The 27,171-nt window shown below is 38.1% G+C and overlaps 1 protein-coding gene and 1 pseudogene across 2 annotated transcripts in view; both read right to left on the bottom strand.

Annotated features, from left to right (window-relative positions):
* Positions 1-27,171, bottom strand: part of NKAIN3 (sodium/potassium transporting ATPase interacting 3) — a 770,560-nt gene that overhangs the window by 399,561 nt on the left and 343,828 nt on the right. For both annotated transcript variants that reach the window (XM_008255564.5, XM_051843801.3), the window contains exons 2-3: positions 26,894-27,031; positions 16,011-16,091 (exon numbers count right to left, since the gene is read on the bottom strand). In XM_008255564.5, the coding sequence (XP_008253786.4) occupies positions 16,011-16,091; positions 26,894-27,031 (219 nt within the window). The remainder of the gene's footprint in view (positions 1-16,010; positions 16,092-26,893; positions 27,032-27,171) is intronic.
* Positions 4,583-6,361, bottom strand: LOC149126225 (E3 ubiquitin-protein ligase Mdm2 pseudogene; annotated as a pseudogene).

Raw genomic sequence — 27,171 nt, 5'->3', positions numbered from 1 at the left:
GAAGTGTGAGAAGGCCTCCATGTGGCTAGCTTTGGGGAGGAGAAGAGGTCAGTTCTGATTCAGACTAGAATAATTGTTCATGACCAACACTGTTACAGAATCTGATACAGTGTAGTAAGGAGTGGGAAGAGGATTTGAGAAAGAAGAATTGAGAGACAACTTGCTGAAAGAAATAAAAGCTTTTCATGATTATAGTCCAATGAGTCAAAACAATAAACTACATACTCAGGTAAAATGTTTACCTTTCTTTAAAAATTGGTCTCAGTCATATTTTCATTAGAAGAAAAATGATAATTTCTGGGTAGTTTTCAATTATATTTGCAAAGGCCTTGTTCAGATCAGTGATTATAATCATATAACAAGAAATACAGCTACTGTTGATAGAATGATATGCCCATTTTCTCTTTTGAATAAATAACTTGAAGTCCTACAGAAAGAAATAACAGCAGTGGGCATTTAGCACAGCAGTTAAGTTGTCACTTAGGATGCCCATCTCCATATCTGGGTGCCTGATTCGAGATGTGGCTACTATTCCTGCCATTCACCTTCCTGCTAATGTACAACCTGGGAGGCAATAGTTGATGGCTCAAGTACTTGGGTTACTGTCACCCATGTGGGAGACCTGAGTTAAATTTTGGGCTCCTGGCTCAGACCTGGCTATTGCAGTAATTTGGAGAGTGAACCAGCAGATCAACGAACTCTCTCTCTTTTTCAAATACAATGAAAATAAATAAATAAAAAATTTCAGAAGAAAGTCATAATATTACATAACAAATTTCTGATTAAAACCACCCAATACCACCTGGATACAATAATAATCTGCTTTTTTAGATTATGGCTTCTCCATGTCATTTGACTATAATGTAGAATCAGATTAGCTTTTTAGAGTATTCAAACTGTATTTCTTGAAATTTATAAACAATGTAAGACTGTGTTAGACATGGCATGTAATTTTTTTTTCTTGGAGAAAAGTTACAGGGGATATCAATTAGCTTACCATAAAAAAGAACACTGAGTATTTTATTTTCAAAAGTTATATTCACATAGACCCATGCCAAAGGAAAAGGTATAGTTCAAATTCTTTGGAACAAGAAACATATATTTATGCTGCCTTGCTATTTTTAAGAGAATAAAATTGCTTCACTTCTGAAAAGGAATTGTGTAGGAACCAAACATAGAAATAAGCATTTGGAGTCTATGGGTCTCCTTTGGAGTTAAAGCCTGTTATCCGATTGTGATTGTTTCTTCCTTCAAAGACGCTTATTAATCGGGCAGGTAGCCATGGCCACTACCACTGCCAATCAATACCACAACCAAAAGTATCTTTTCAGCACAGCAGGTAGGGCGAGACCATCAAAAAAAAAAAAAAGATAAATGTAACTTCAAAATTCATTACTGTAGTTAAAAAGTTGTAATTACTTAAATAAAAAAGGAAATATAATACATGTATACATTGTGTATACAAACACACATATATATACTATATGTTTACAGATATACATATATGTATAGTTGGGAACCAAAATATTTTGTTATTATAGTGAACTGAGTAGTTTTCCAAAAATGTACTATGACAAATATACCATTTACTTTCTTATAGTCAATAAGATAACTTTTTATATTTTTATAATATTTATTTAGTTGAAAATTGACCCATGGGGGAGAGAGAAATAGTGAGATAGAGATGGATACTTTCCATCTGCTGATTCACTCCCCAAATGATCAGAACAGCCTGGGCTGGGCCAGGCTAAAGTCGGGAGCCAGCAACTCCATCTGGGTCTCCCACATGGGTTACAGGGACCAAAGTATCTGAAGTGTCACCTGCTGCCTCACAAGTTGCACCTTAGTGTGGGTGATATTGTACCTGTTGGGGAGTCTGCCTCCCTGCCCATGCAGGAGGTTGAGAGGGCATGGCACACCATGCCTCCTGGGAAGGACCCTACAACCTGACTGCTGGCAGGCTGTGGAGCCCCAGGCAGGACCCTACAACCTGACTGCTGGCAGGCTGTGGAGCCCCAGGCACTTTTCCCCACCCCAGCGCCCTGATAAATAAAGGGCCCTGTAATTGCCAGTCAAGTAAACAGCTCCTGGATGTGGCCCGGGGCCATTAGGGCCACCTGGAAAGCTATCCCAGGTAGGTGACCTTCAAGCTGATTGGAGAGGCATACTGGTGCCAGTGTCAGTTCTGTCCTATAGAATTAGTGTTCCCCTGAGTTAGTTATGCCCCTTCTGCCCTTCTGCCTGCCCTTTAAAAGTGTATGTGGCTGTGAATAAAGACAGACATGTTCACCGAAACCTGTCCCTGGTGTTCCTTGTGGGAAGAACACCATCAACCTACTCTCCTCAACAGAGCAACCTTGGAGGACAAGCCACACATCAGCAGGAAACTAGATTGGAAGCAGAATCAGGAATCAAATCCAGGCACTCTGAGAGGGAATGCAGGTGTCCCAAGCCACTCTTAACCTCCATCCAGAACTCCTGCCTTGGATATTGCTTTTTAGTTTCAGAGGTAGGATAGCTGTGTTGTTTCTCTAGGATGTTATTTCTGTATCATTTCCCATGTGCATTATCCTTAAATACAGGTATTTTATATCCTACCAATAGCCTCTTATAAACATCGAACTTCAAAAATATCCAGGTAGGAAAATACCATCAAAAAGAAAACATAAATGTAACTTTAAGGGGCTGGCGCTGTGGCACAGTGGGTTAACGCCCTGGCCTGAAGCGCCAGCATCCCATATGGGCGTTGGTTCTGGTCCCGGCTTTTCTCTTCTGATCCAGCTCTCTGCTATGGCCTGGGATAGCAGTAGAAAATGGCCCAAGTCCTTGGGTCCATGCACCCACGTGAGAGACCAGGAAGAAGCTCCTTGCTCCTGGCTTTGGATCGGTGCAGCTCCAGCCATGTGGCCATCTGGGGAGTGAACCAGCAGATGGAGGACCTCTCTCTGTGTCTCTACCTCTCTCTGTAACTCTTTCAAATAAATAAATCTTTTAAAAAATATAACTTTACTTATTTTTCATTTATTTAAATGAAAAATGAAGTATGCTATAGAACCCTTAATTTGATTTGAAATTTTTGCTATCAGTAAAAGAAATCTATGAAATATAAAAATATTTAGAATGTTTGTAAAAAAGAAGATAACAGATTGCAGGTAGCTGAAGAGATTTGGGAGTTCAGTGTAACTGTTCATGTACAGAACACTGCAATGACTGTCTATAAATTTCCTACTTGAAAGTGCTGGTTCAGAGGCAAAGTTCATGAAAGAACCTAACCTTGGAGGAAAATGGATCTTGTCCAAGAAAAAGAATTTCCCCAGAGGAACAAGTAGGTGCTAGCAATGAGACTTGAAAAAGAATTATTTCACTGATGTTGCCTAACTTCTCAGGTGAACTGTGAAACAAGGAATTTCATGAGAGAAGCAGACCCACATGCATAAGGGTGTCAACTCAAGTCAAAAGAGGACAATCAGATGCTACAACTGCCTTCTGAAGAAATCCTTTAAATTCAAGAACCAAAATACCCACAAGTCAGAAAAAATATAGTTGTTAAAGCATGGCTCAGAGAAACAAATGAATGTGAATTTTGCTTTTGTGTGGAAGGCAATGTGGTGTAATCATTAAAATGATAGCCTTGGGAATCTAAAATCATCAAGACCTGGCATTTCCATTTACTATGTATTTGCTGGGAGCGCATTAACCTCTCATAGTGAGCTTCATCATCTATAAAACAAAGTTGATGATATCTACCTTAGAGGCAAGGATAACATGGAAATACCCAATGGAAAGCACACGTACAGTGTGGGCAATCAGTAAGTGTCCATCCTCCTTCTGTTTAAACACCCTGCTTTTAGAAAGCCCCTGATTAGGGGCTGGCATTTTGTTACAGGGGATAAAGCCATGGTTGGCAATGCTGGCATCCCATAGGGGCACCAGTTTGAGTCCGGGCTGCTACACTTCTGATCCAGCTTCCTATTAATGTGCTTGGGAAATCAGTGGGGGATGGCCCAAGTTCTTGCGTCCCTGCAGCCATGTGGGTGATCTGGTTGAAGTTCCTGGCCCCTGGCTTCAGCCTGGACCAGCCCCAACCCTTGGCCATTTGGGGAGTGAACCAACAGATGGAAGACCTTTCTCTCTGATCTTCTCTTTCTGTAACTCTGCCTTTCAAATAAATCTTAAAAAAAAAAAAAAGAAAAAGAAAAAAGAAAGCCCCTGATCAAGATTTATGATTCATACAAAAGTAAGACAAATCATTTTAGAATGTTTTAGAATGTCTTTACGCTCATTGCACATCTAATTTATGTTCACACAGTCACAGACATTCAGAATTCTATGAAGATGTGACACAGTGAAAATTCTCTAAGGTCTTTGATAGGAAAGTTTTGGACATGTTTCAGGAAAATCCAGTCAGAAGCAATATTAGTCTGAAGTTTCTAAAATTTGGAGTACATTTGAGTTAAACTGACATCTTCAGATTTGATTAGTGTTTATAGCTCTTGTCTATACCTCTGCACAATGCTCTTCCTGCTATCTTTTTTTTTTCTGAATTTTTAGGGTTTATAGTTGGAAATATATAATTCCGCTTCTATGGACAGATCAATTTCTTGAAATAAGTTAGCACAATCATTTGAATTGGTTGTCTACATACTGGCCAGGGCTTCTTCCATTTCTTTAGCTTTTTGGCACATGTGAAGCATGACATCAGGTGTCCTGTTTTGCCATGAACAATGCAACCATTTTCAGGTCGACCTTAGCAAATCACACAAGGACAAACGGCATTAAGGGGAATATTAGATTCTATACTTTCTTCTTTGTGTTTCTTCCCTCTCAAACTCTTTGAATCTTCTTGTGTGCTTTCATCATCATTGTGCCCAACACATGCCTCTCTGGAATCATCTGCTGTCATTTTTTTTGTTGTTAATTCAGGCACATCAAAGCCTTCTGCATGTGCTGAGTTTCTCATTTGGCTTTCTCAGGGATTCCCCCTTTTACTTTCCCCTTATCTTCGGGAAACCAATTTGCACTAAGGGCCCAACATCTGTTGCAATGTGGTAGAAGGGGAGGATTCATTTCATTGTCTGAAGTACACTTCCAATAGTCGGCTGAGGAAATTTCAGGATCTTCTTCGAATGAATCTGTAACACTCTCCCCTGCCTGATACACAATAACTCGATATACCTCATAACCTTCATCTGAGAGTTCTTGTCCTTCTTCACCAAGGCTATAATCTTCTGAATCTACAGGTTCAACCTCAAATTCTACACTAAACTGATCAGAAAGTGAATCTTGCTCCAGCCAATCACCCATATGTTCACTGACACCATCATCAAGATCCAGATATGATAGCATCTCTGTCTATTCACTGCTACTGCTTCTTTTATTTACTTATTTATTTTTTACAGGCAGAGTAGACAGAGACAGAGACAGAGAGAGAGAGAGAGAGAGAGAAAGGTCTTCCTTTTGCTGTTGGTTCACCCTCCAGTGGCCGCTGAGGCTGGCGCGCTGCGGCCGGCGCACTGCGCTGATCCGAAGGCAGGAGCCAGGTGCTTCTCCTGGTCTCCCATGGGGTGCAGGGCCCAAGCACGTGGGCCATCCTCCACTGCCTTCCCGGGCCACAGCAGAGAGCTGGCCTGGAAGGGGGGCAACCGGGACAGAATCCGGCACCCCGACCGGGACTAGAACCCAGTGTGCCGGCGCCGCTAGGTGGAGGATTAGCCTATTGAGCCACGGAGCTGGCCACTGCTTCTTTTACAATGTATTTCCCTTATTACACACAGATCCAGGCTTTCATCAAAGGAAAGGGAAATACTATCAGATGTGTGGCACTTTGTTTTTCACCAGATAATTCATTTGAATTTTCTTCTATCTCACTAATAGCTCTCCTTCTGGATGATGTAGATGGTCTAGAAACCAAACTTGAAGATGCAGGTTTCTCTGCCTGCAGCTCTTGACCAGGGTCCTTTTGATCATTCCCACCTTCAAGGTGATACCTATTCTCACTCAAAGATGCACCTGAATTTGATGGTTCTTGCTGATAGACTACTACCAAGTTTCTGTATATCATTGTATATATTTTCCCATGCTCTATCACAGAGAAGCTTGGCACTCCAAACAAACCTCCAAGAAGATCATTCAAACAATATACAATATGTTGTTCCTTCTCATCATACTATTGTTTAGTCATAATGTACTGACCAAGATAAAATATAACCTCTTTCACGGTGTAAGTGTTTTTTTGTGTACCAACAGACTTCAATAACTTAAAAGCAACAGCTTTGGTCTCACCAGGCAGGGTCTCTTGTTCTGAAGCTGGAATCTGTGAGGTGCTTCCAGCACCATCAGTAGACACAGACATGTTGGTATTGCATATTCGCCTTGCTGGCGGCTTTCTCTCCTGAAGTGGGGGCATACGTCCTCAAGTCTCCCCAGGCAGTCCACAGGGCACGTAGATACCCGCTGCCCTGGGCATCAGCAACCATTGCACTGGCGGGGCCAGGTTACCAGGGCACTCAGAGGAGGGAGGCCTCCGGAGAGGCTCCTAGTGGCCAGAGCAGCAAGGACCTTGGCCAGAGGGTCAGAGCTGCCCCTTCATTTTCCTTGCACACCAGGCCAGGGCCACACAGGCCCCCGAAGGACCCATATCCACCGAGGTGCCTTGGTGCGCGCCCCCTACTGCCTGAGGGGAGCGTGCCAGAAGACTTCCCTGCTTTCTACTTGTTGAACTCTTCAGCAGAGGATTAAGCCCAAGATTATAAAGTAAATAGGAAGTATGCTATAGCAAAAATTAAAATAAAAAAAGAAAGGAAGGAGGAGGATCAGAGGGAAGTATCATTGTTCATAAAATTGTATCTATGAAATACATGAAATTTGTTCTTTTTATTAATAAAAAAATACCTAGGACAAAAAAAGGCAAAAATAAATAAAAGAAAAAAGTTTTACACACACACACATGCAGTCATCAATGTAATTCTTCTGGACTATAAAACAGTACAACTGAGTTCTCAATGCAATTTATTTTTCAATGTCTTCCAACATAGCAAATGAGATGCATTTTCATATTTACATTTCGAATGTATTCCTAGGGAGGAAAAAATTATTGTGAGTCTCAAAACTTCCAAAGCAGTAATATTAACTTATTAATTGTGCCCTTGGTGATCTTAACGTGTGGTATGAAAAACAGCCTTAGAGACTTCCAGGGAAGCTCACCTTCCTCCTAGACGAAGTAGTGGGGACACCATGGGAGTCTGGTTACAGATGTATATCAAAAAGCTATTTACATATTGAAGGAAAGGATTTAATTAATAGCATTACAGCTGTGAAGTTAATATGCAGATATGGGGTCCTGTCACAAGGGACTGTTTCTCATTTTTTAAAACAAGTCACTTAGTCCTACATTTTTTTTCCTTTGACAGCTCTTGCATAGTAAAAACTATGTTTCCCAGAGGTTTGCAGGATGAGGATAGTGGTGTCTGTTAATTTCTTCCATAATAATAAAGATGATAACGTTGATGGCAATAAAGAGTGCCACCATCTCTCACTATATAGAATTTCAGCCGGCACCGCGGCTCACTAGGCTAATCCTCCGCCTAGCGGCGCCGGCACACCGGGTTCTAGTCCCGGTCGGGGCGCCGGATTCTGTCCCGGTTGCCCCTCTTCCAGGCCAGCTCTCTGCTGTGGCCAGGGAGTGCAGTGGAGGATGGCCCAGGTGCTTGGGCCCTGCACCCCATGGGAGACCAGGAAAAGCACCTGGCTCCTGGCTCCTGCCATCGGATCAGCGCGGTGCGCCAGCCGCAGTGCGCCGGCCACGGCAGCCATTGGAGGGTGAACCAACGGCAAAGGAAGACCTTTCTCTCTGTCTCTCTCTCTCACTGTCCACTCTGCCTGTCAAAAAAAAAAAAAAAAAAAAAAAGAATTTCAAATATGCTAAGATGCTTTCCAAGCCCTATATATGCATTATCTTATTAAATTCTTTCAACAATCCAGCAAAGTAAATGTTGTGTCTTTCCTCATCTGTACAATAGGAAACTGAGTCTCTAGGTGAATGCATAAATGCAAACATTTTGAACTACCTGTCCATGGTCTTCCTGTACACCACCATACAGGCACATATTCATTGAAAACAGTGCAACTATTTCCTTTGAATGCTGGAAGATGCAGGGAGAACCAGGATTCTTAAGACCACAGAAACCAATACCCGATGCAGGGCTGACTGGCAGATGAGACAAAAGCAAAGGGGGAATCTGGAGATTTTGATCCAGAACTCCGTAACAGGCCAGAGGTATGATTGTTGATGCCTGTAATTAGGAACACTGTTAATTAATCAGAATAGTAAGGTAGTGCTCTGTGGTGGCAACTGCTATCTGTCTTCCATTTCCCTTACTGACATTAGTTTCTCCCTAGTTTGTGGACTTAGCTAGACCTGTAATCCTGGCTAGCAGAGAGACAGATGGTTGATCCAGCTGGGATAATCACACACCCTGTCCATCAGTCCCTAGTAATTTAAAGAGTGAGCAGATGGACAGCAGCTGGATCTTGTTTCCATTTAAGCAGTACCCTTCTGACAAGACTGTCACTGCTCTGGCCCTCCAGGGCCCACCTGGCCCCTGACTATTTGCAAACCTACTTCTCTAGCCTCTTGGTTCTGGGAGCCCCTGTTACACCTCCAGTACAGGCCCCTTCTCCATGAATTAGCTGGAGATGTTTTCTGCCAAATGAAACCCAGCAATCCTGACACAGTACAGGATCACTACTTTATAAGGAAGCTTATCTTTGAAGCAAAACTTAGTTTTATTTGTGACATTCTTTAAGTTCTTATCCTGCATTACTTCCTGCCAATGACTGATGCTGTTACAATATTTTCTGAATCACTGACTACATTTTCTCAATCTTTCCTAATTTAAGTTGAAGATAATGGATAAATAGCCAAACTCAAACGAGATACATACATACGTATTTGAAACATTTGTCTTATACATCATCCGAACAAACAAATCTGAGTTAAATTACAGAGAGGTGGGAGGATTGAATTGCAGGTATAGGAATTCCTATTATAAATAAAGTATGTGCAAACTAATATAATTAAAGTAGCACTATGTTGCAATTAGTAATATTCTGGAACCAGATTTTATAAAAATTTATTATATCATAAAATAGGCAGATGTCTACTAAGGGCATATTATTTGTACTATTGGTCGGCTATTAGTAAAAGTATCTGGTTATATCATCATCATGCACAATACAGCAAAATAAACCTCCAGAGGATTGGAGACCGAAATCATTGTTAATATAACATAAAATATAAAAAGACAAAAGCTGTAAACAAAAAGAGCCTAAAAAGCTAATTATTGAGATACTGGAAAATATTAATTTTTTAAAGCCCAAGAAATCTTAATTAAAACAATGATATTAGATTTTTTAATCACTGTAAAATCAGGTAACAAAACAGTAAGTGATTAATATGTGCTACTAATATTGTAGACACTCATATTTGGCAATTAATGGAACGCTTTTAAGAGAAGAAATTTAGTTTGATATGTCAGAAAGTTTTACCATTCCACAACAGGAAAGAGCAAAAAAGAAAGCTATTTTCATCTGATGTAGTTATGCAAAAATTAAAGGTATTAACAGAATTTAGTAACAAAATGGAAATATCCTTCATTAAGTCCAATTTAAAAAGGCAGTACGGGCCGGCGCTGCGGCTCACTAGGCTAATCCTCCGCCTAGCGGCGCCGGCACACTGGGTTCTAGTCCCGGTCGGGGCGCCAGATTCTGTCCCGGTTGCCCCTCTTCCAGGCCAGCCCTCTGCTGTGGCCAGGGAGTGCAGTGGAGGATGGCCCAGGTGCTTGGGCCCTGCACCCCATGGGAGACCAGGAAAAGCACCTGGCTCCTGGCTCCTGCCATCGGATCAGCGCAGTGCGCCGGCCACTGCGCGCCGGCCGCAGCGCGCCGGCCGCGGCGGCCATTGGAGGGTGAACCAACGGCAAAAGGAAGACCTTTCTCTCTGTCTCTCTCTCACTGTCCACTCTGCCTGTCAAAAAAAAAAAAAAAAAAAAAAAAAGGCAGTACGTAAATTTCCTCTAGAGTATTATCTTAATAATATGAGGAAGGGTAGGGTGTAAAATGTCACTATGATCCTTAAATCCATATATATGAAATACATGAAACTTGCATAACTTATATAAAATTAAAAAAAAAAAACACGGAGAAGAGAAGCCATGATGACACAACAAATCAAAGTATTAATGGTCAGAGATTTTTGAAATGTTGAATTATTTTTGACTATCGCATTTCTCTAGATTTTATGTGTAATATATTTTTAAATTTATAATTAGAAAAAAGAAGTCTTAAGAAGAAGAACCATCACTTTTTTGCCAAAAATGAAAAGAAGACAAATCTCAAGTCATTGTTCTTTTCCAGTAGAGTGAATGATTTAAGGATTCATGATAACTGCCACTTTAAAGTGCACTGATGTAGAATGTGTTTCAATCAAATCGACCAAGATGTTTCTGCCATCTGATGGAGTGGCATTTGTCATCTATACAGAAAAGGGTTGGGCTTATATTTAAGGAACACATTTGGGTATGACCTTTGTGGATAAGTAGGGTGAATATTCTTGCACGGAGCTTAGATTGGTAACAACAAGGCAAAGGGAGAGAGCTGCTTTGATTTTCTGTATAAAGGAAGAGGAATTTTGATGGTAAGAAGTAGCCTGAGTGAGAGAGAAGTGAAATAGCAACAAATAAGTCATCATGTGAATGCCCTATAGGCAGTGTGGCTATTAAGAAATTTCCTGGGGAGATGGCCAGGGACTGCAATGGACACTGGCCTTGCCTAACTCTTGTCTACAGTGTGGTATCAGGATTGTGTTAGTTCATGAAATTATTTGGGAAATGTTCCTTCATCCTATAGTTTCTGCAAGAGCTTGGGAAAGATTAACATTGTTCTTTCCTCACATGCTTGATAGGTTCCTCACTGAAGCCATCTGGGCTTGAAGTTTAGTTTGTTGAAAGCATATACATTTATGACTACTCTTATTTTCTATTTCTGTTTGTACTAGTTTTGGGGAGTTATTCTGTTGTAGGTATTTTTCATTTCATTTTGACAAAAATTTGTCAAAATTGGAATAAAGTTGTTTATTCTTTTCTAATTGTCTCTTAAGTTTTTAAAACCTAAAGATATGTCTCATCTTTTTTAACATTTTATTTCAGAATAGTTTTAAATTTATAAAATAAAAATTGTGATACAATATAAAGAGTTTCCATATGTCCCAAACTGAGCTTCCTGTCTCATTTTTCTTTATCAATATTGAAAATGTCAGCTGTGGTTGTATTAATGCTTTCAATGAATTAATGTGGGAAAGCAATTAAATTACTCTTTATATATTAATATAATTGATTTTTCCCTTGTTAAAAATTTTATTAATATAAATAAAACTGATTTCATAACTACAATTCTTTTTTTTTTTTTCTGGACAGGTGTCGCTCCCCCTCTTCGTGGAGGAACGACACAGGACCCTGCGCTGTTCTTTCGTCTGCTCGGCCCTCCCCGGGTTTGCTGCTGGTTCTTCCCGGGTTGGCTACTATCCCTTCCACCTCCGTGGAAGGGCGGTTCCCCCTGGCCGCTTTCCCCACTTCCGCAGGGGAGCGGCACACCGCCGGCCGGCTCTTCTCGGGGGCTGCACAGGTGTTCCCCTTAGATGTTCCCCATAGATGTTCCCCTTAGATGTTCCTGGTGCATGCCGTCTCTCTCCTCCTTTATAGTCCTCCTCCGCCAATCCCAACTCGGCTGCCCACACGCCGAGTACGCTGCTCTCCTCCAATCAGGAGCAAGTCCTACAGTTTATTAGCTGAACTGGAGGCAGCTGTGTGGAAGCTGTTTACTTCTCTCCCAGCGCCATATTGTGGGAGAGCAGATGCATAGAATAAGTCTTAATTCCAGTAACTCAGTCCAGTCCGGGCTGCTCCCCACAGACAGGCAGTGTTAGACAGTGAGAGAGAGAGAGAGAGAGACAGAGAGAGTTACAGACAGTGAGAGAGACAGAGAAAGGTCTTCCTTCCATTGGTTCACTCCCCTAATGGCCACCATGAAGCCAGGAGCCAGGTGCTTCCTCCACTGCCATGCTCCACTGCCCTCCCGGGCCACAGCAGAGAGCTGGACTAGAAGAGGAGCAACCGGGACTAGTACCTGGCATCCCAACCGGGACTAGAATGCGGGGTGCTGGTGAGGCAGGCGGAGGATTAGCCAAGTGAGCCACGGCACTGGCCCCTTCATAAGTACAATTCTAAGAAGATAAACATTTTCAAGCTTTCTTCTTTTATAGTGCCAATTTGAAATTAGATATTTTCTCCTAAACACTGGTTTGAATTCATCTACAAATATGAGTATTAATTTGCTGTGTTTTCCTTATTATGTACTTCAAAAATATTTTTCAATTTTGTTTTTAATTTTGTTCTTTGATTTGTAGATTTAAAAGTGCCTGCTTTCATTTTCAACTAGTAATAGATTTTCTAGATATCTTAATGCAATAGATTTAAAATTACTATTCTACTTCTGGTAGAGAATATTTTCTGTGTTGTCAGTCATTTAACATTTATTGAAACATTTTCATGGCCCAGAATACACTCTTGGTAAAAGCTCACATGCACTTGAAAGGAATACATTTTTTTAGATTTAATTTTTTTAACCTTTGGTGGTTTGAATTTTTTTAAAAAAATATTCAAAGTGTAAAAATTTCATGTATTTCCTACATACAGATTAAATGTAATGTCTTACACACATCAGTTAGACAAGTTTATTGACTATATTGCTCAAATCTTTTCTCTATACTGAATTTCATCTGCTTTTTCTATCAAAACCTAAGCAAGCAATGTTAAACTCTTTTTGTTTGCATAACTGTCAATTTTTTTGTCTTTAGTATTACCAAACTGGACTTCATGTGTTATAAAACTCTGCTATTTGGTGTGGTTTAGGATTACGCCATATGGTACACCGATTCTGTTACTATTAAAAAACATCTCTCTTTATGCCTGTTAATACCCTTTGGACTGAAGTTTGTTTTCTGTTATCATTATGGTGACAAAAGTTTTCCTGTTTATTGCATGCATTTCTTAAAATTTCAATGTACATATGTATTAATACTTTAACATATATTTCATATAGATAGCACTGGATGTTTCCTTTTTAAAATCCAATGATCTAATCTCTAATTTTAATTAAATTGCTTAGTTTATTTATGCTTCATAAAATTATTGACGTATTGGACCATGTGCTTATTTTAATTTGTAACTTCAGCTTTTGTTCCTCACATTCAGCACTATTTAGTTAGTTAGTTAGTTATATTATCAGTCTACAACAATGATTTTCAAACTTTTTGGCCTCAGCACTCTTTCATACTCTTAAAAAGTTAATGAGGATCCCAATGAGATTTTGCTTATGTGTATTACCTTCATCAATATTTATCTTATTAGAAATTAAAATGAAGTATTTGTAAAGCGCAAGAGCACACACACATCGCTAATCTTTTAAGCACTGTGAAATTCTCATGCCCACCTGCCTGTGGGACTGCTCACCACCTTTCAGGTAAGCTGGGACTGTTTTCACTCCACACATGCAAAGTCTTAGCAAAAATAAAGACTGACAATTCATTGGATGTGTCTGTCATTGGAAGAGCACCCTAATTCTTAAAGATGTTGTCAAAATTACTCTGAATCCAGTTTTGGGAGAAGATTCACTATTTCAGATTATACATTTTAGGCAAAAATCAAGACAAAAGGAAGTTTCTATTAATCATTCCAAGTGGATAACTCCAAGAAATACCTTCAGCTTATAAAGCAGATGGAGATTTCCAGAAAGTTAGTTTATAAACTAGCACATATAGATCAGATTTTTTACACAATGGAATCAATCCATCTTGGAAAGGCAACAGGGTAGTTCTGTTTGTCAAGGGTCCTTAACTTTGCTCTATTTTTTGGAATAGATTTTCTACACACTTGAATGAGGCTAAACTGTGGCTAACCAGGGAGTTGCTGCCAGTGTTTGAAGCAGTAAATACAAGGAGACTAACAGAAAATCTTTAAAATTCCTTTTATTGAATCATCTATCTTTTTAATGACCTAGGATACTTTGTTGACTGCTTAATGGCATTTGAACGAGTAACAAAATGAGTAACCAGGACAGTGACATTTTTTTTAACGTCATTCCCAAAGAAATGAGGAATATTCCTTTGACATGCACATTGATACTTAAAAAGGAGAGATCACAAAATAACCTTGAATCCCATGGGAAATTAGAATTGCATGGACTAAATGACTGCTATTGTTTATTTCTTTATTTATTATCATTTCAGAGTTGTTTTGAAGCTTAGCTGGATTACCACATACAATGTGTGTAAAAAGTACCAAAACCATACAACACCCATTAACTACTATAATTATTAGCAAAGTTGGTTCTGTTATTATAATTCACGGAGACTCATTGGGGTTCAGTGATTTGCCAAAGGGTCTGTGGTTGATAAGTGCAAAAGATGATTTGAACTAAAGAATTATGATTTAAAATTTAGTATTTTTTTCAGCTAATTCCATTGGACAAGCTTCCCTTGGAGTCATTTATCCAAAATCAGTTTTTATGGGAGAAAATAAAAGATAATTTCCACCTACTGAAATAAAAAGAGGATTTATAATGACCTTTGAAATCATAAGATACAAAATGGCATAGGTTGAAAATGCTAATTTTTTTACTCCTAAGATTTGCCCTTTAAAATACCTCATAATATGCATTTATAGAAGATAACTGGGTGCAGATTTAACATATTTTTCTGTCTTAGAAATTAGTAGTGCAATGCCATCCATAGCACAATATTCAAGATAGATGCTAGCACAAATGTATGAAACTCAGTATTGGAAATATCATTTCTGGTTCCTGAGTCCATTCACCCTTGTGAGAAAATGATGAAAAGTTCTAATTATGAAGTCATTATAATGTAGGAAAAAAGTGTCACCACCCGAAAGGTTCTGGAAAAAAACTTTCACCAACTTTTTCTGCAGGGCTGAATCAAACATGCTGATACCGCCCAGGCTTCAGTGAAGCCTAACAATTCTAAAAGCATCTGTGCTGGTCAGGGTCGATTTCTAAGATCTAACAGGAAAACATTATGCTGCTTAGACAATTTGAGACTCAAAACAACATAACGGTTATCACAACTCTAGCTGATAATGAGAAATTCTCTCCCCTCAAAATGATGACAGCATTCTTATACTTCTTGCAATTATAAATTGAGTTTCTCCTCTACAGCGAAAATGTGCTGGCTCACAAAGAAAATGTTTAAGAAACACAGCTAGAGACGTAATGCAAGTTGCTCTTTCATTTGGTTGGCAGTCAAAAGACATTTTGCAGGAGACATAAATGAAAATCCTGCAGTCAGCTGACAGTTTGAGACAGACATAACGTGTATCGTATGCCTCATTAAGTCAACTGCATTCTGTCTGATCAAGATTTCAAAAACGTGGTCATCACACTGATGCATTTGTTTCTTAGTAAATGTATGCTCCACTTACATATATGAGAATTTCAATCTTTATCAAACTTTTCTTTTTCAGTTAATATTCCAGCAAAGATAGTAACTTGCTATGTGTGTTTGTTACATTAACATTTTAGATAATTTTTGTTTTTATTTAAGCACAGGAATGCTTAATACTATTTTTCACTTAACATTTGGGGCTGTGTTTACTGTGACACTGTCTTTTTTGAAACAGACATTGGAAGTGAGTCCTCCTTCTGCCTGGTGAAATAAAACTTGAAGCAATTGTTGTGAGGTTCCATGTAATTAACCTGCTCCCAGGATCATTATTTTCTGAACAATATCCAGGTTCTTTTCTGATTAGCATTTCATTTGTAATAATACTAAGATTACTCTACTTGTATAACAACAACAACAACAACAACAATAATACACATAGTCACAGAAGTTAATTTGTAGCTCAATTCTTTGCAAAGATTAAAAAGCGTGATAAACTCACCTTAGAGAGGCCACCCACTTCCAAGTAAAAGCAGATAATGAACACATTCCAGGTGACCCATAGGGCAGTCCATACTGTATACTAGATGGAAAGGGGCAGGGAGGGAAAAAAAAAGTGGAGATGAAAGGCTTGTAAGCTAAATAAATCATTCATTAAAAAAGTTACTATATTTAAGTCTTCTGGGAAGAAGCAGATGGGGAGCACTCAGCAAAGGGTGTACCTTATGAGGTTCTTTAAGATCTCTAGAAATTAAAAACCCAAGAGTTTCTACTGCTTTCAGTAGATGCCGACAGAGCTAGATTTATGTTTGAAGTGTTTGCTGTCTTGTGAGTGCAAGTTAGATCCAAGTGCTGCCTTGATTTCTGCTTCCTGATTATATTTTCAACAGAACACAATTAAACATGTTTTCGATAAGCTTTATATCTATCTATCTTCTTATATATGTGTCTATCTATCCACCTACCATTTACCTATAACTCACCTATAATCATTAGTTTATAATATTAAACTGTCAAATTTTTAGGAATGAATATTAGTGCAGATCCAGCACTTCCATATCTCTGAATGAAGACCATATTTGAAAATGGATATTTGTAGTTAAATTACCAAACTTGCATCTGCTGGACTATTTCACCAAGAGCAGAGCATGTGCCTCTATTATTATCATATAATATGATCAGATGAAATATTTTAACAGATCAAAACTAATAAATAGGATATGGAAAGAACAACATGTTTCCACAGAATATCTTCCAATTATGTCCAGCAAACTCTAAACCTAAAGGTCTTTTCAAGTCATTGTTTTATTCTTATATTGTGTACTAGGAAACACCTTCCACAGAACATCAGTCAGTCTTAAGGAGGTAGCCCTAGATTGAAACTTGTCGATGCAGAGAGTCTTAAGGTTCACCTCACCCAGTCATTTTCATATGCAGACAAAGGAACTCAGGACCAGACAACTGACATACAGAATAGGTTGGATGACTGAGGTTGATTCCCACCATAAAACACAATTAACAGATCACATACAAGGATTTGCTCATTTATCTCACTTTACCATAAATGTTTATGAATTCTGAATTTCTTAAATGGCTTACTGATCAAATTATTGCTTTCTATCAGTGATTACTACCATTGTAATTGTTGTTAAATTAAGATAAATTTTGAAATCCCTTACTTAATTTTCTGTTTCATCAAGTAATAGAAATATCAATTTTATACACTGTATAAAATAATCACATTTCCAATAAAATCTCATTGGAAACTTTTAACTGTAAAATTTAATTTACATTTTGTTTGTTTCTGTTATTTGTGGTTTTTTAAAGGCTATCAAAGGAAATCTTGAGTGGTTGTGTAGTCCTAAATTTGGTTACACTGGATGTCACACAATAAGTATTTTTTTAAATATTTACTTTCATTTACTTGAAAGGCAGAGAAAGAGAGATCTTCCATGCACTAGTTTATTCCCCCAATGCCAGCAAAAGCCAGGGATGAGCTAATCCAAAGCCAGGAGTCAGAAACTCAATCTGCGTCTCCCATGTGGGAGGCTGGGATCCCAGCACTCAAGCCTTTGCCTACTGCTTCTTAGGGTCCACATTAGCAGGAAGCTGAACCAGGAAGAAGACCTGGCTTGCAAACCCACACATTCTCATATGTATTGCAGTCCTATCAAGTGGTATCCTAACTTTTGCACCAAACCAAACACCTGCACCATCCTTTTTTTTTTTTCTTTTTTGTTTTGAGAGAAACATTTGATTTATTTTCTTTTAAAGAATATAGCTATAAAAATGACTCAAAAAAAAAGAGAAATAAAAATATGTTTAAAGATTACACAGTTATATATATAAGATATATAATTTATATATATGATTTTGGTATTTTCTCATGTTGCTGTTGCTACAATATCAAAAATTCTGGATTGAGTGAATTTGGATAACTTTTTAAAATGTGACAAATACATTGAAAAAATACTTTTATGTACCACAAAATACTCCTGTTATTTTGAAAATAGATACCTACTTCCCTAATATATACTTTTGGCAAATCACAACAGTCATAGCACATGTCAAAGCTCTTGCTAACAAGATGCTATTGGATGTCTGATGTTGACTCTAAACAAACCTACTTATAATTCTGTTGGAAGAGAAGATTAATGCTGACCACTACGTCAGGAGATAAGAGCCAGTATGAAAGCATGTGGAAAGGAAATAAAATGAAACAAGACTGAAGTAAAACAGTAAACATAATTAATTTTAAAAACAATGATTTTGGGCTATTAGTACTTAGTCCTGGTACTTATTTCTTTAGAAAAGTCAATCAGCTTATAATTATAACAAATGCATAGTAATAAAAATCTACTTAAAATTATAATAGAAACTTAGTGATGGCAGTATGAGGGTGGGTATGGGGGGGAAGAACCACGGTATTCCTAAAGCTGTACCTATGAAATTTATATTTATTAAATAAAAGCTTTCTAAAAAATATGGTATACAAGGTACAAATTCCATGGATTTTTGTTTACTTGGTTGTTATAAACAATACTGCAGTTTCTTCTAATATATTGATCAGTTCAGAATAAAGGATATTTGTTCTATTGAATTTTAAATTGTTCTGATGGTGAAAACTATATGCCTTAATGTGAATTTGAATCACAGTTGATTATAGACCTACAGGGAGAGATATATCTAATAATACAAACATTTCCACAGGTATCCACCCAGGCAGAGAGTGTTAGAACAACCTACGGCCAGGAGACTCGTCATCCTCCTTGCCTTCTTTTTGAAGTAGATTGCTTTTATTTATAATTAAATTTAAGAAATAAAATAGGAGACAAACATTCCACTTTAAAGAATACACTTTGGTTAATAGAGAACATGTCTACATGTTCATTCATATATCCAGGTGGGTTAGATATATTTGCTGGATATAAGAGTTAAGTTCTCAATGCAAAAAAAGAAATCACTCTCCATATTTCACTCTTTCGTTTTCTCTCTTATTTTTCTTATGTTCAGTGAACGTATTTTAAATCCTAACTCATGTAGACAATACCTATAAACATAAATCAAGAGTGTTCATATATTGTATTCTATATGGGTTCCTAAATATTTCCTATTTTTATGAGAATGTTTCAACGTTTTCTACTTGAAATGAAATTTAGATGCTGCCAGCTTAGTTCTCCATTGATTAATCAGTCTATCATGAATTTGTTTACTTTCTGCACTTGCTTATTTACCACTTCTAAAAGGCAATTTGTTCATTTTTGATTTTACATGTGTATTTGTCAACCACAATATATGCAAAATATGCTACATTTGCAAAAAAATAGGTTCCTTGTTCCTCTTTGTTCTATCATTTTTTGACTACCCATGTGCCTATATTTTAATATCATGAAAAACAGAATGAAGGTAGGAAACCATAAAAAGTCACACTAACAACTAAAGCATTTATCAAGCATCTCCTCTATGATAGGGTATGCTAAAGAAGCTACATACATTATATGTTATTATATATAAATCTATGAGGGCCACTTGAGATGCCAGCATCACATATCAGAGGTATGATTTAAGTCCTTGCTGTTTTGCTTCCAACTCACCTTCTGGCTAAGGTGCCTGGGAAGGCAACAGATAATGCTCCAAGTGCTTGGGCTCTTCCCATCTATCCAACCATCCATGTGGCAGACCAGAATAGAGTTCCTGGCTCTAGGCTTCCATCTGGCCCAATCCTGGCTGTTGCAAACATTTGAGGAGTTAGCCACCAGATGGAAGATCTCTCTCTTTCTCTCTCTGTCACTCTGTCTTTCAAATAAATACGTCTTTTAAAAACATGATCTTTGGTTTAGGTTTTTACAAATTAGGTAACTGTGGCACAAAGAAAGCAAATAAATGTCTCAAGGCTTCATAGACAATAGTTGGTGCAGGGGCATTTAAATCTGAGACCAATAGAACAGGATGCTTTTTGTCATACTTATTTATTTGAAAGAGTTACAGAGAGGGAGAAACAGGTGTCAGGAGCTTCATCTGGGTCTTCCATGTGAGTGGCAGGTGTTCAAACACTTGGGTCATCTTCCACTGCCTTTCCTAGGCCACTGGCAGGGAGCTAGACTATAAGTGGAGCAGCTGGGACACTAACAGGCGGCCATATGGGATGCTGGCAAAGCAGATGAGGGATTTAGCCACTATGCCACAACACTGATCCCAGAAACCTAACATTCAACTGTCTTGTGAAGTGGTAATTCAGGAAGGAGACTGATGGTGTTTTTTTGCTATGTAACAATTCAAATTAAAGCAAGTAGTTCTTTGTACACTGAACATTTTTGCCTAAAAGTAAAAGTAAAATAAGCAATTGAAATTTATTAACTTTTTAAAAAGGCAACTTTCAATTAATTTTATTTACAATCTTTTTTAACTTTTATTTAATAAATATAAATTTCCAAAGTACAGCTAATGGATTACAATGGCTTTTTCCCCCATAACCTCCCTCCCACCCGCAACCCTCCCATCTCCTGCTCCCTCTCCCCTTCCATTCACATCAAGATTCATTTTCAATTCTCTTTATATGCAGAAGATCAGTTTAGCATATATTATTTTAAGATTTCAACAGTTTGCACCCAAACAGAAACATAAAGTGTAAAATACTGTTTGAGTACTAGCTATAGCATTACTTCACAGTGTACAACACATTAAGGACAGAGATCCTACATGGGGAGTAAGTGTACACTGACTCCTCTTGTTTATAGCATCAGTAATCTCCCTAGGCTCTTATCGTGAGTTGCCAAGGCTATGGAAGCCTTTTGAGTTCGCCAACTCTGATCTTATTTAGGCAAGGTCATAGTCAAAGTGGAAGTTCTCTTCTCCCTTCAGAGAAAGGTACCTCCTTTGATGGCCCGTTCTTTCCATGGGATCTCACTCACAGAGATCTTCCATTAAGGTCTTTTTTTTTTTTTTTTACCAGAGTGTCTTGACAAAGTCAATCTTTATTTAAAAAAATAAATAAATTAGCTAACCCCTGCCTTTAAATATGTTTGGTTAAATTAACTTATCACATGTAGAATAATAAAGATTTAAAGAATTCTAAGGCAGGCTTTCAGTTTGGAATTCATAAGTGAAATTTAAAAATATTTAGCCTGGGGCTGGCACAGTGGCATAGTGGGTAAAGCTGCCACCTGCAGTGCCAATATCCCATATGGGTGCTAGTTCAAGTCCCGGCTGCTCCACTTCCAATCCATCCCTCTGCTATGGCCTGGGCAAAGCAGTAGAAGATGGCCCAAGTGCTTGGGCCTCTGCACCCTTGTGGGAGACCCAGAAGAAGCTCCTGACTCCTGGCTCAGATTGGCGCAGCTTCAAGTAAATAAATAAATCTTTAAAAAAATATTTAGCTTAAGAGCCAAAAGGAAGTATTTAAACCTAGATCAGTGCAAAAGGGCTATGCAACTCTACATCATGAGACACAGAAGTTTCATTCAAACCCTAAGACTGAACCTAATACCTTTCATCTTGCAATTTGACTAAAATACATTTTAATCAGTAGAGGAGGACTATATGATAAAGTTGTTCTTTTATTCTAAAAATAAATACAGCAATAGAAAATTCACCCTTTCATTCCTCAGGAGAGGAATCATTGCTCTTTGACTTTGTAATTTGCTGAAGGTCTTCTGTTACAGAGATGAAAGCCCTCAATATTTTATTGCTTAGAAAACAACTAAGTTTTGAGGAGTAAGTCAGGTAGTGATAGGTGCAGGTAGCATGGGACATAGTAGTCCATCATTTGATTCTTCAACTGAGTTCAGATTAAGGAAGGTAAGCAAGACAGTAAGGTCAGTTTCTCCTGCAAACTACTGTTGATAGGTTCTGAGATAAATCACTGGTAGTCTAAGGGTGGGAATGACCCCTGAAATCATTTGTTCTGGTCTTACCAAAGCAACTGCAGATGGGACTCGACATTCAATAAACATGTAGTAGGCTAATTTTTAAGTTGACAATTTTGCATGGCTGGCGAATGATGTTAAAAATATCAAATGGCCCTTGGCAGAAAAAAGGTTCCCCACTTCTGGTCCATATTTTAAGTCATTCCATTCAAGAACTTGAAACTAACTCATTATTTGTACAAGCAAGTATTAAGCATCTTTAAAAGTCCACACATACAGGGACAGATCTAGAATATAGCAGTGGATAGGCAAGGCCCGTCTTTCTACATTCGTACAGTTGGCTGTAGGGTGCTGGGCAGGGCAGTAATAATGACAGCTAGGTAGGAAGCTAGGGAAGGAAATTACTAAGATCTACAGCTACAGAGAGGAAGTGGAGCTTACCTCTGAATGGGGCGGTTGAGTAAGGCTTTTAACAGGTTGACAATTTCGTTGATGTATTATTAAGAGTTGCCCAAGAGAATAAGATTAAAGCTTTTCAGACAGAAAATGCAGCATGTGGAAACCAAAGTGGTAAGAATAAGAACAGAGGTTCTTTGGAAAATACAAATCATTCAGCATGGCTGGCATGAGTTAGGCAAGTGGAAAAAAAAGGTCCAAGAGAGGTAAGCAAAAATGTAATGTTTATAAGCTTTGACTTCCACTTGAAAGAGTTTGGAAGTTTGTCTATAGCCATTGGAGAGCTTGTTCTGCATGGCCCTTTACCTAAAACATTGTCATAAGGGGAATTAAATCTTTAAATACAGCTGTGACAAGCCCTGTTTGCTGTAAAAAAAGTGGCAGATTTACCATCCATGTTTTTGCAAAACCAGACTGTGAGTGCCATTAAATTGTTGCAGTGATGGACATTATATTGTATTAACTTCTGGGTGAGCACTCAGTACATACCTGGTGCTACAAAATGTCTGCGATAGGTTAATTGAATTTAACTGGCATATGCTGGTTATTGTTTCAGCCAGTAAAGGAAGACAATACTGAGAACAGCAGAAGTGACTTTGAGAGAATGTCTTCTGCAATTATAAAGCTCTTTTCACGTTCATTGAAAGCTCAGGAAGGACTTCCTACCTAGGACTCCTCTTACTACCATTGGCGAGGCAGTGCCTGTTGGTTAATTGATGTAAGTCACACTCATTTTCTATCTTTCCTCATTTCAGAATTAATTCCAAGCCACCTTTTGTGGCTTCAAACTGAGCATTCATGAAAATAACTCAGAGATTAGCTGCCCATTGTGTAATTTCAAAAAACCACACAGTGTAACCACCTTCCCAAATAGCAATGCGGTGGTTGCATTAAAGGTGCCTCTGTGAACAGATTTCATAGCATTGGAGATTAATGATTCTCCAGGAATTTTTCCCAGATAGATAATTTTTACTCCTGTTAGAATAATAAACGATCTTGAGTTCCACATAGGTCTTAATGTTCTATGATTGGCTGAGGAAATAGGGAAGGATCATTTCCAATATTGAAGCTTACACTGACAGTGGTACTGCATCATCTGCAGTCTGGAGGTGGGAGCAAAGCACCCATCATGTGCAGGAATCTCACAATATCAAGAGTGAGGCAGGACGCACAGAAGTTCTGCTGCTGAATGTCTGTGCTCCTTGGGCAAGTCACCCAACCTTTCTAACATCTTTCTTTGCCTGAAAAATTAAGGATGCTAGTACATTCTTCAGAGGATATTTGTGAAGATGAAGCCAAATGATTTATTTGCAGTGGAGGGTTTTGCCATCAATTCATGGCTTTCTTTCTCTCTGCCTTCTGGGGAGAAGTCTTTATTAAGAAAGCAAACAAAACAATAGAGATTTGGTTGGCAAAAACATTTAAAAAGAGATGAACAAAAATAAGGATTTTTTTTTAGTAAGACGTTTTCTCTGGAGATCCAGAAAGATCTAAAGTTGCTTCCTCTACATACAGGAATGAGAAGGGAGAGAAGGAGAAGTGGTGACTACTAAGTAGACTCTGTGACCTGGTAGGAAAAATGGTGAATGAATCTATATTGAGCACCTACTGTCTCCCATGTTCTCTGGAAGACATAAGCATGAACACATTATACTATATGCTCCAGACACTGAGGCACAACTAGGGGGAGGGGTTCACCATTCAACTGCATGGTAAGAGGGAGCATGAGGAGCAGCAGAGGCACGAACGCCAGTGAGGTTATGAGCAAAGAGGCTGGAGAGGCAGACAGAAGCACAGGTGCTTGATGCAGAAGTACACAAATTCTCCACCCTTTCAAGTCTGCCCTAGATCAAATCAGCCCAGGATTCTTTCTCAGTGTTCTCACTCACTGTCAATGCACCACCTGCAGAGATCCCTGGCTCTGTCTCCCCATCCTCCTCCTTCCATAACCAGATCCTGGAGGGCAGTGACTCGGGAATTTGCATTCACTTTTCTAATTCATAAGCCCTAGTATACTATAATACCAGATTCTCAATAAGTGCTTAACGAACGAATGGCAGCTACTGCTTTTGAGCACCTACTATGTGCCATGTGGTGTTTCCTGTTCAGAGTTCCTTTTACCCATTTCTTCCCTAGTGGACTCATACCCTGACTCACTGCAGATCTCAGCTCCAAGCCATTCGAAGGCCCCTTACCCTGTCACATTCCCCTTTAGTCATCTCATGGTACATCTTATATCATTGTTGCAGTTTGACAGTTATGAGGAGCATGACTTGATAAAGGCATACTCTGCCACTAGCCTTTAAAGTGAGTACCCAGGAAATCAGATAATATGCCTGTATTTGCTCACCAGTGTTTTGCACATTGATCACAACGCCAAATACACAATAGAAATCAAATAAACATCTTTTGAATGGATAACTAAATGAGTAAAAAGAAGGAGGTAAGGAAGTTAGGACAAAAAAGAAAGGAAGCTGAGGAGAAGAAGGAAGGGAAAAGAGGGAGAGGGGCAGACATGCATTTCAGTCAGGAGCATCAAGACACAATATTCTTAGATCTCATCCTATTGAGGAGCCAATGCAGAGTTTCAAGTCAGTGATTTGGGAGAACACAAAGGATGCATGGAGCCATTGGTTTCATAGCTAACTGGTGTTTTAGTGCAGAACAAGAACATCATAAAAAAACAAAAAAACTATGGTGAGGAAAAGTGTTCTATGTTCACAGTAACAAACTAGAATACATTTAGAGTTCACTAACTGTCTGATATTATGCATGGTGTCAAGGCTTTTTATGCTGGAAATCCAACACACAGAACACATGTCTACTAGATTATACTGTGATTATAAAGAAGAAAAGTGAACTGGAGATCATTCAGTTCCTGTAGTAAACTAGGTGACATTCAGTCTTTCGGGGGCCATGTTAAAAACTGAGTCTGCGGTTCAGTTATGTTCATCTCTGTGATATGATGAAAGATATTAAAAATCCAATTTTGAGATTCAAAATACAGGATGAGTACATTAACAAAATAATTAATATTTCTGACAAGTTGTATTAAGTCAAAATTGAAAGATTTTTTAAATCTGTGGTTTCCTGCTAGTGTGACAATGTTACTGCACTGCAAGGAAATATTTAGTAATCCTTCCAGATATTATGTACATATCCATGCTCAATGAGAATTTTAAAATGTGTTTCTCCTATTTGCAATTACTTAATAAGAAGTCTTCAAGAAGGTCATGGAAATGCACAGTATGAAAAATTATGCATGGGTTGGAAAAACTTTTTGCACTAAAATACACTTACGTTTTAATTAAATTTTTTATGAATGCTGTGAAGTACCCTTGTGTACGCTTGTTGTTTCTCATAAACCTCTTATACATGTAGCCTGCAGTACTTTCATGTTCTCTAAAGAAAATACAAGCAATTATGGAATAACTTCCATTAGCTTGTGGATCACAGCATCCACTTCATTAACCTATTGTACAATGGACAATGTATTGACAATGTTTGGCATAATATGGAGAATAAATTTATTTATATATTTCAAAGTTATCCTGACAAATTGGAGAAACATTCATGAAATGCATTAATGCTGTGTATTAAAATCCTTTAGCATGTACATTAATATCTTAAATCAATTAAAATTAAAATATGTCATTGTTTTCAGTGATTAAACAATTATGCTACAAAATAATGTTTTTAGCATCAAGGACAGATATCACTTAAACTAAGGGTGGATTAAATCATTGGATTAAATCATTGATTCATTGACAGTTATTGCACATAACATCAAGAACATAACCACTTTTCCTACTGTATCCAAATACTCATTTAAATTTGCTTGTGAAACTTGAATTCAATTGCAAAATGAGTCTCACTATACATCTCACTCTTACAGACATATTGCTTCACTCTCACTGCAAAGCATTCATTATGCTAACTTTTCCACTGAAAAACATTTTTTTCTTTTTTAAAAATGTTATTTAAGGTATGCAAATTTCATTTATTTCATATATACAGATTTAGGAACACAGAGATACGTCCCACCCTACCTTTCTTCCTGCCTGCCCTTCCTCCTGCTCTCTCCCATTTCTACTCCAAATGTTATCAATACCTATTTTCAATTTGCCTTGTAGTCATAAGATTAACCCTACACTAAGAGTTCAACAAATAGTTTGAAGATAAAAAAGCACTGTTCCTCAATAATAGAGATAAGGGCTCCAAAAGATCATCGAATCTTAAAATGTCAATTTTACTCCAATACATTGCATTTTAGGTACTCTACTAGTTACCACAGATCAGGGAAAACCTATGTTATCTGTCTTTTTGGGACTGGCTTATTTCACTGATAGTTTCCAGTTGAATCCGTTTTGTAGAAAAGACAACATTTCTTTTTGTTCTTTTTCTTTTTTTTTTTAACCATTGAGTAGTATTCCATGGTGTATATACCATTTGAGGGTCAGAACAGCAATACCACATCTTAGAGTGGGCCTTTTAAACTATTTCATTCATCTTCTTTTAGTAATTGTATATTTATGTGAAGAGACATGATAAAAATAAGACTTACCACCATGATGTATCGAGGTCTGTACTGAATGGTTCCAAACAAACCCAGTATGACAACTATTATATGTAGAAAATTTCCAAGAATTGGTGCCCACTGGAAGCCAAGGAAATCAAAGATCTGCCTCTCTAATGCTGAGAGCTGCAATAAACAAAGAGAGCTCATTGGCATCTAATCCAAGCATTATCATACCATGTTGATTTTTATTTCACAGTTGAAGAAGTTTGCATATTCTATTTTAGTCAGAGTATCAGTATCACTAGAATTTTGATATCTGTTTC

This window comes from Oryctolagus cuniculus, chromosome 6 (genome assembly GCF_051225735.1).
Source record: "Oryctolagus cuniculus isolate XC-2025 breed Fujian yellow rabbit chromosome 6, ASM5122573v1, whole genome shotgun sequence".
NCBI lineage: Eukaryota > Metazoa > Chordata > Mammalia > Lagomorpha > Leporidae > Oryctolagus > Oryctolagus cuniculus.
The sequence above is the reverse complement of the archived record's forward strand: the minus strand, read 5'-3'. Positions and strand labels throughout refer to the sequence as shown.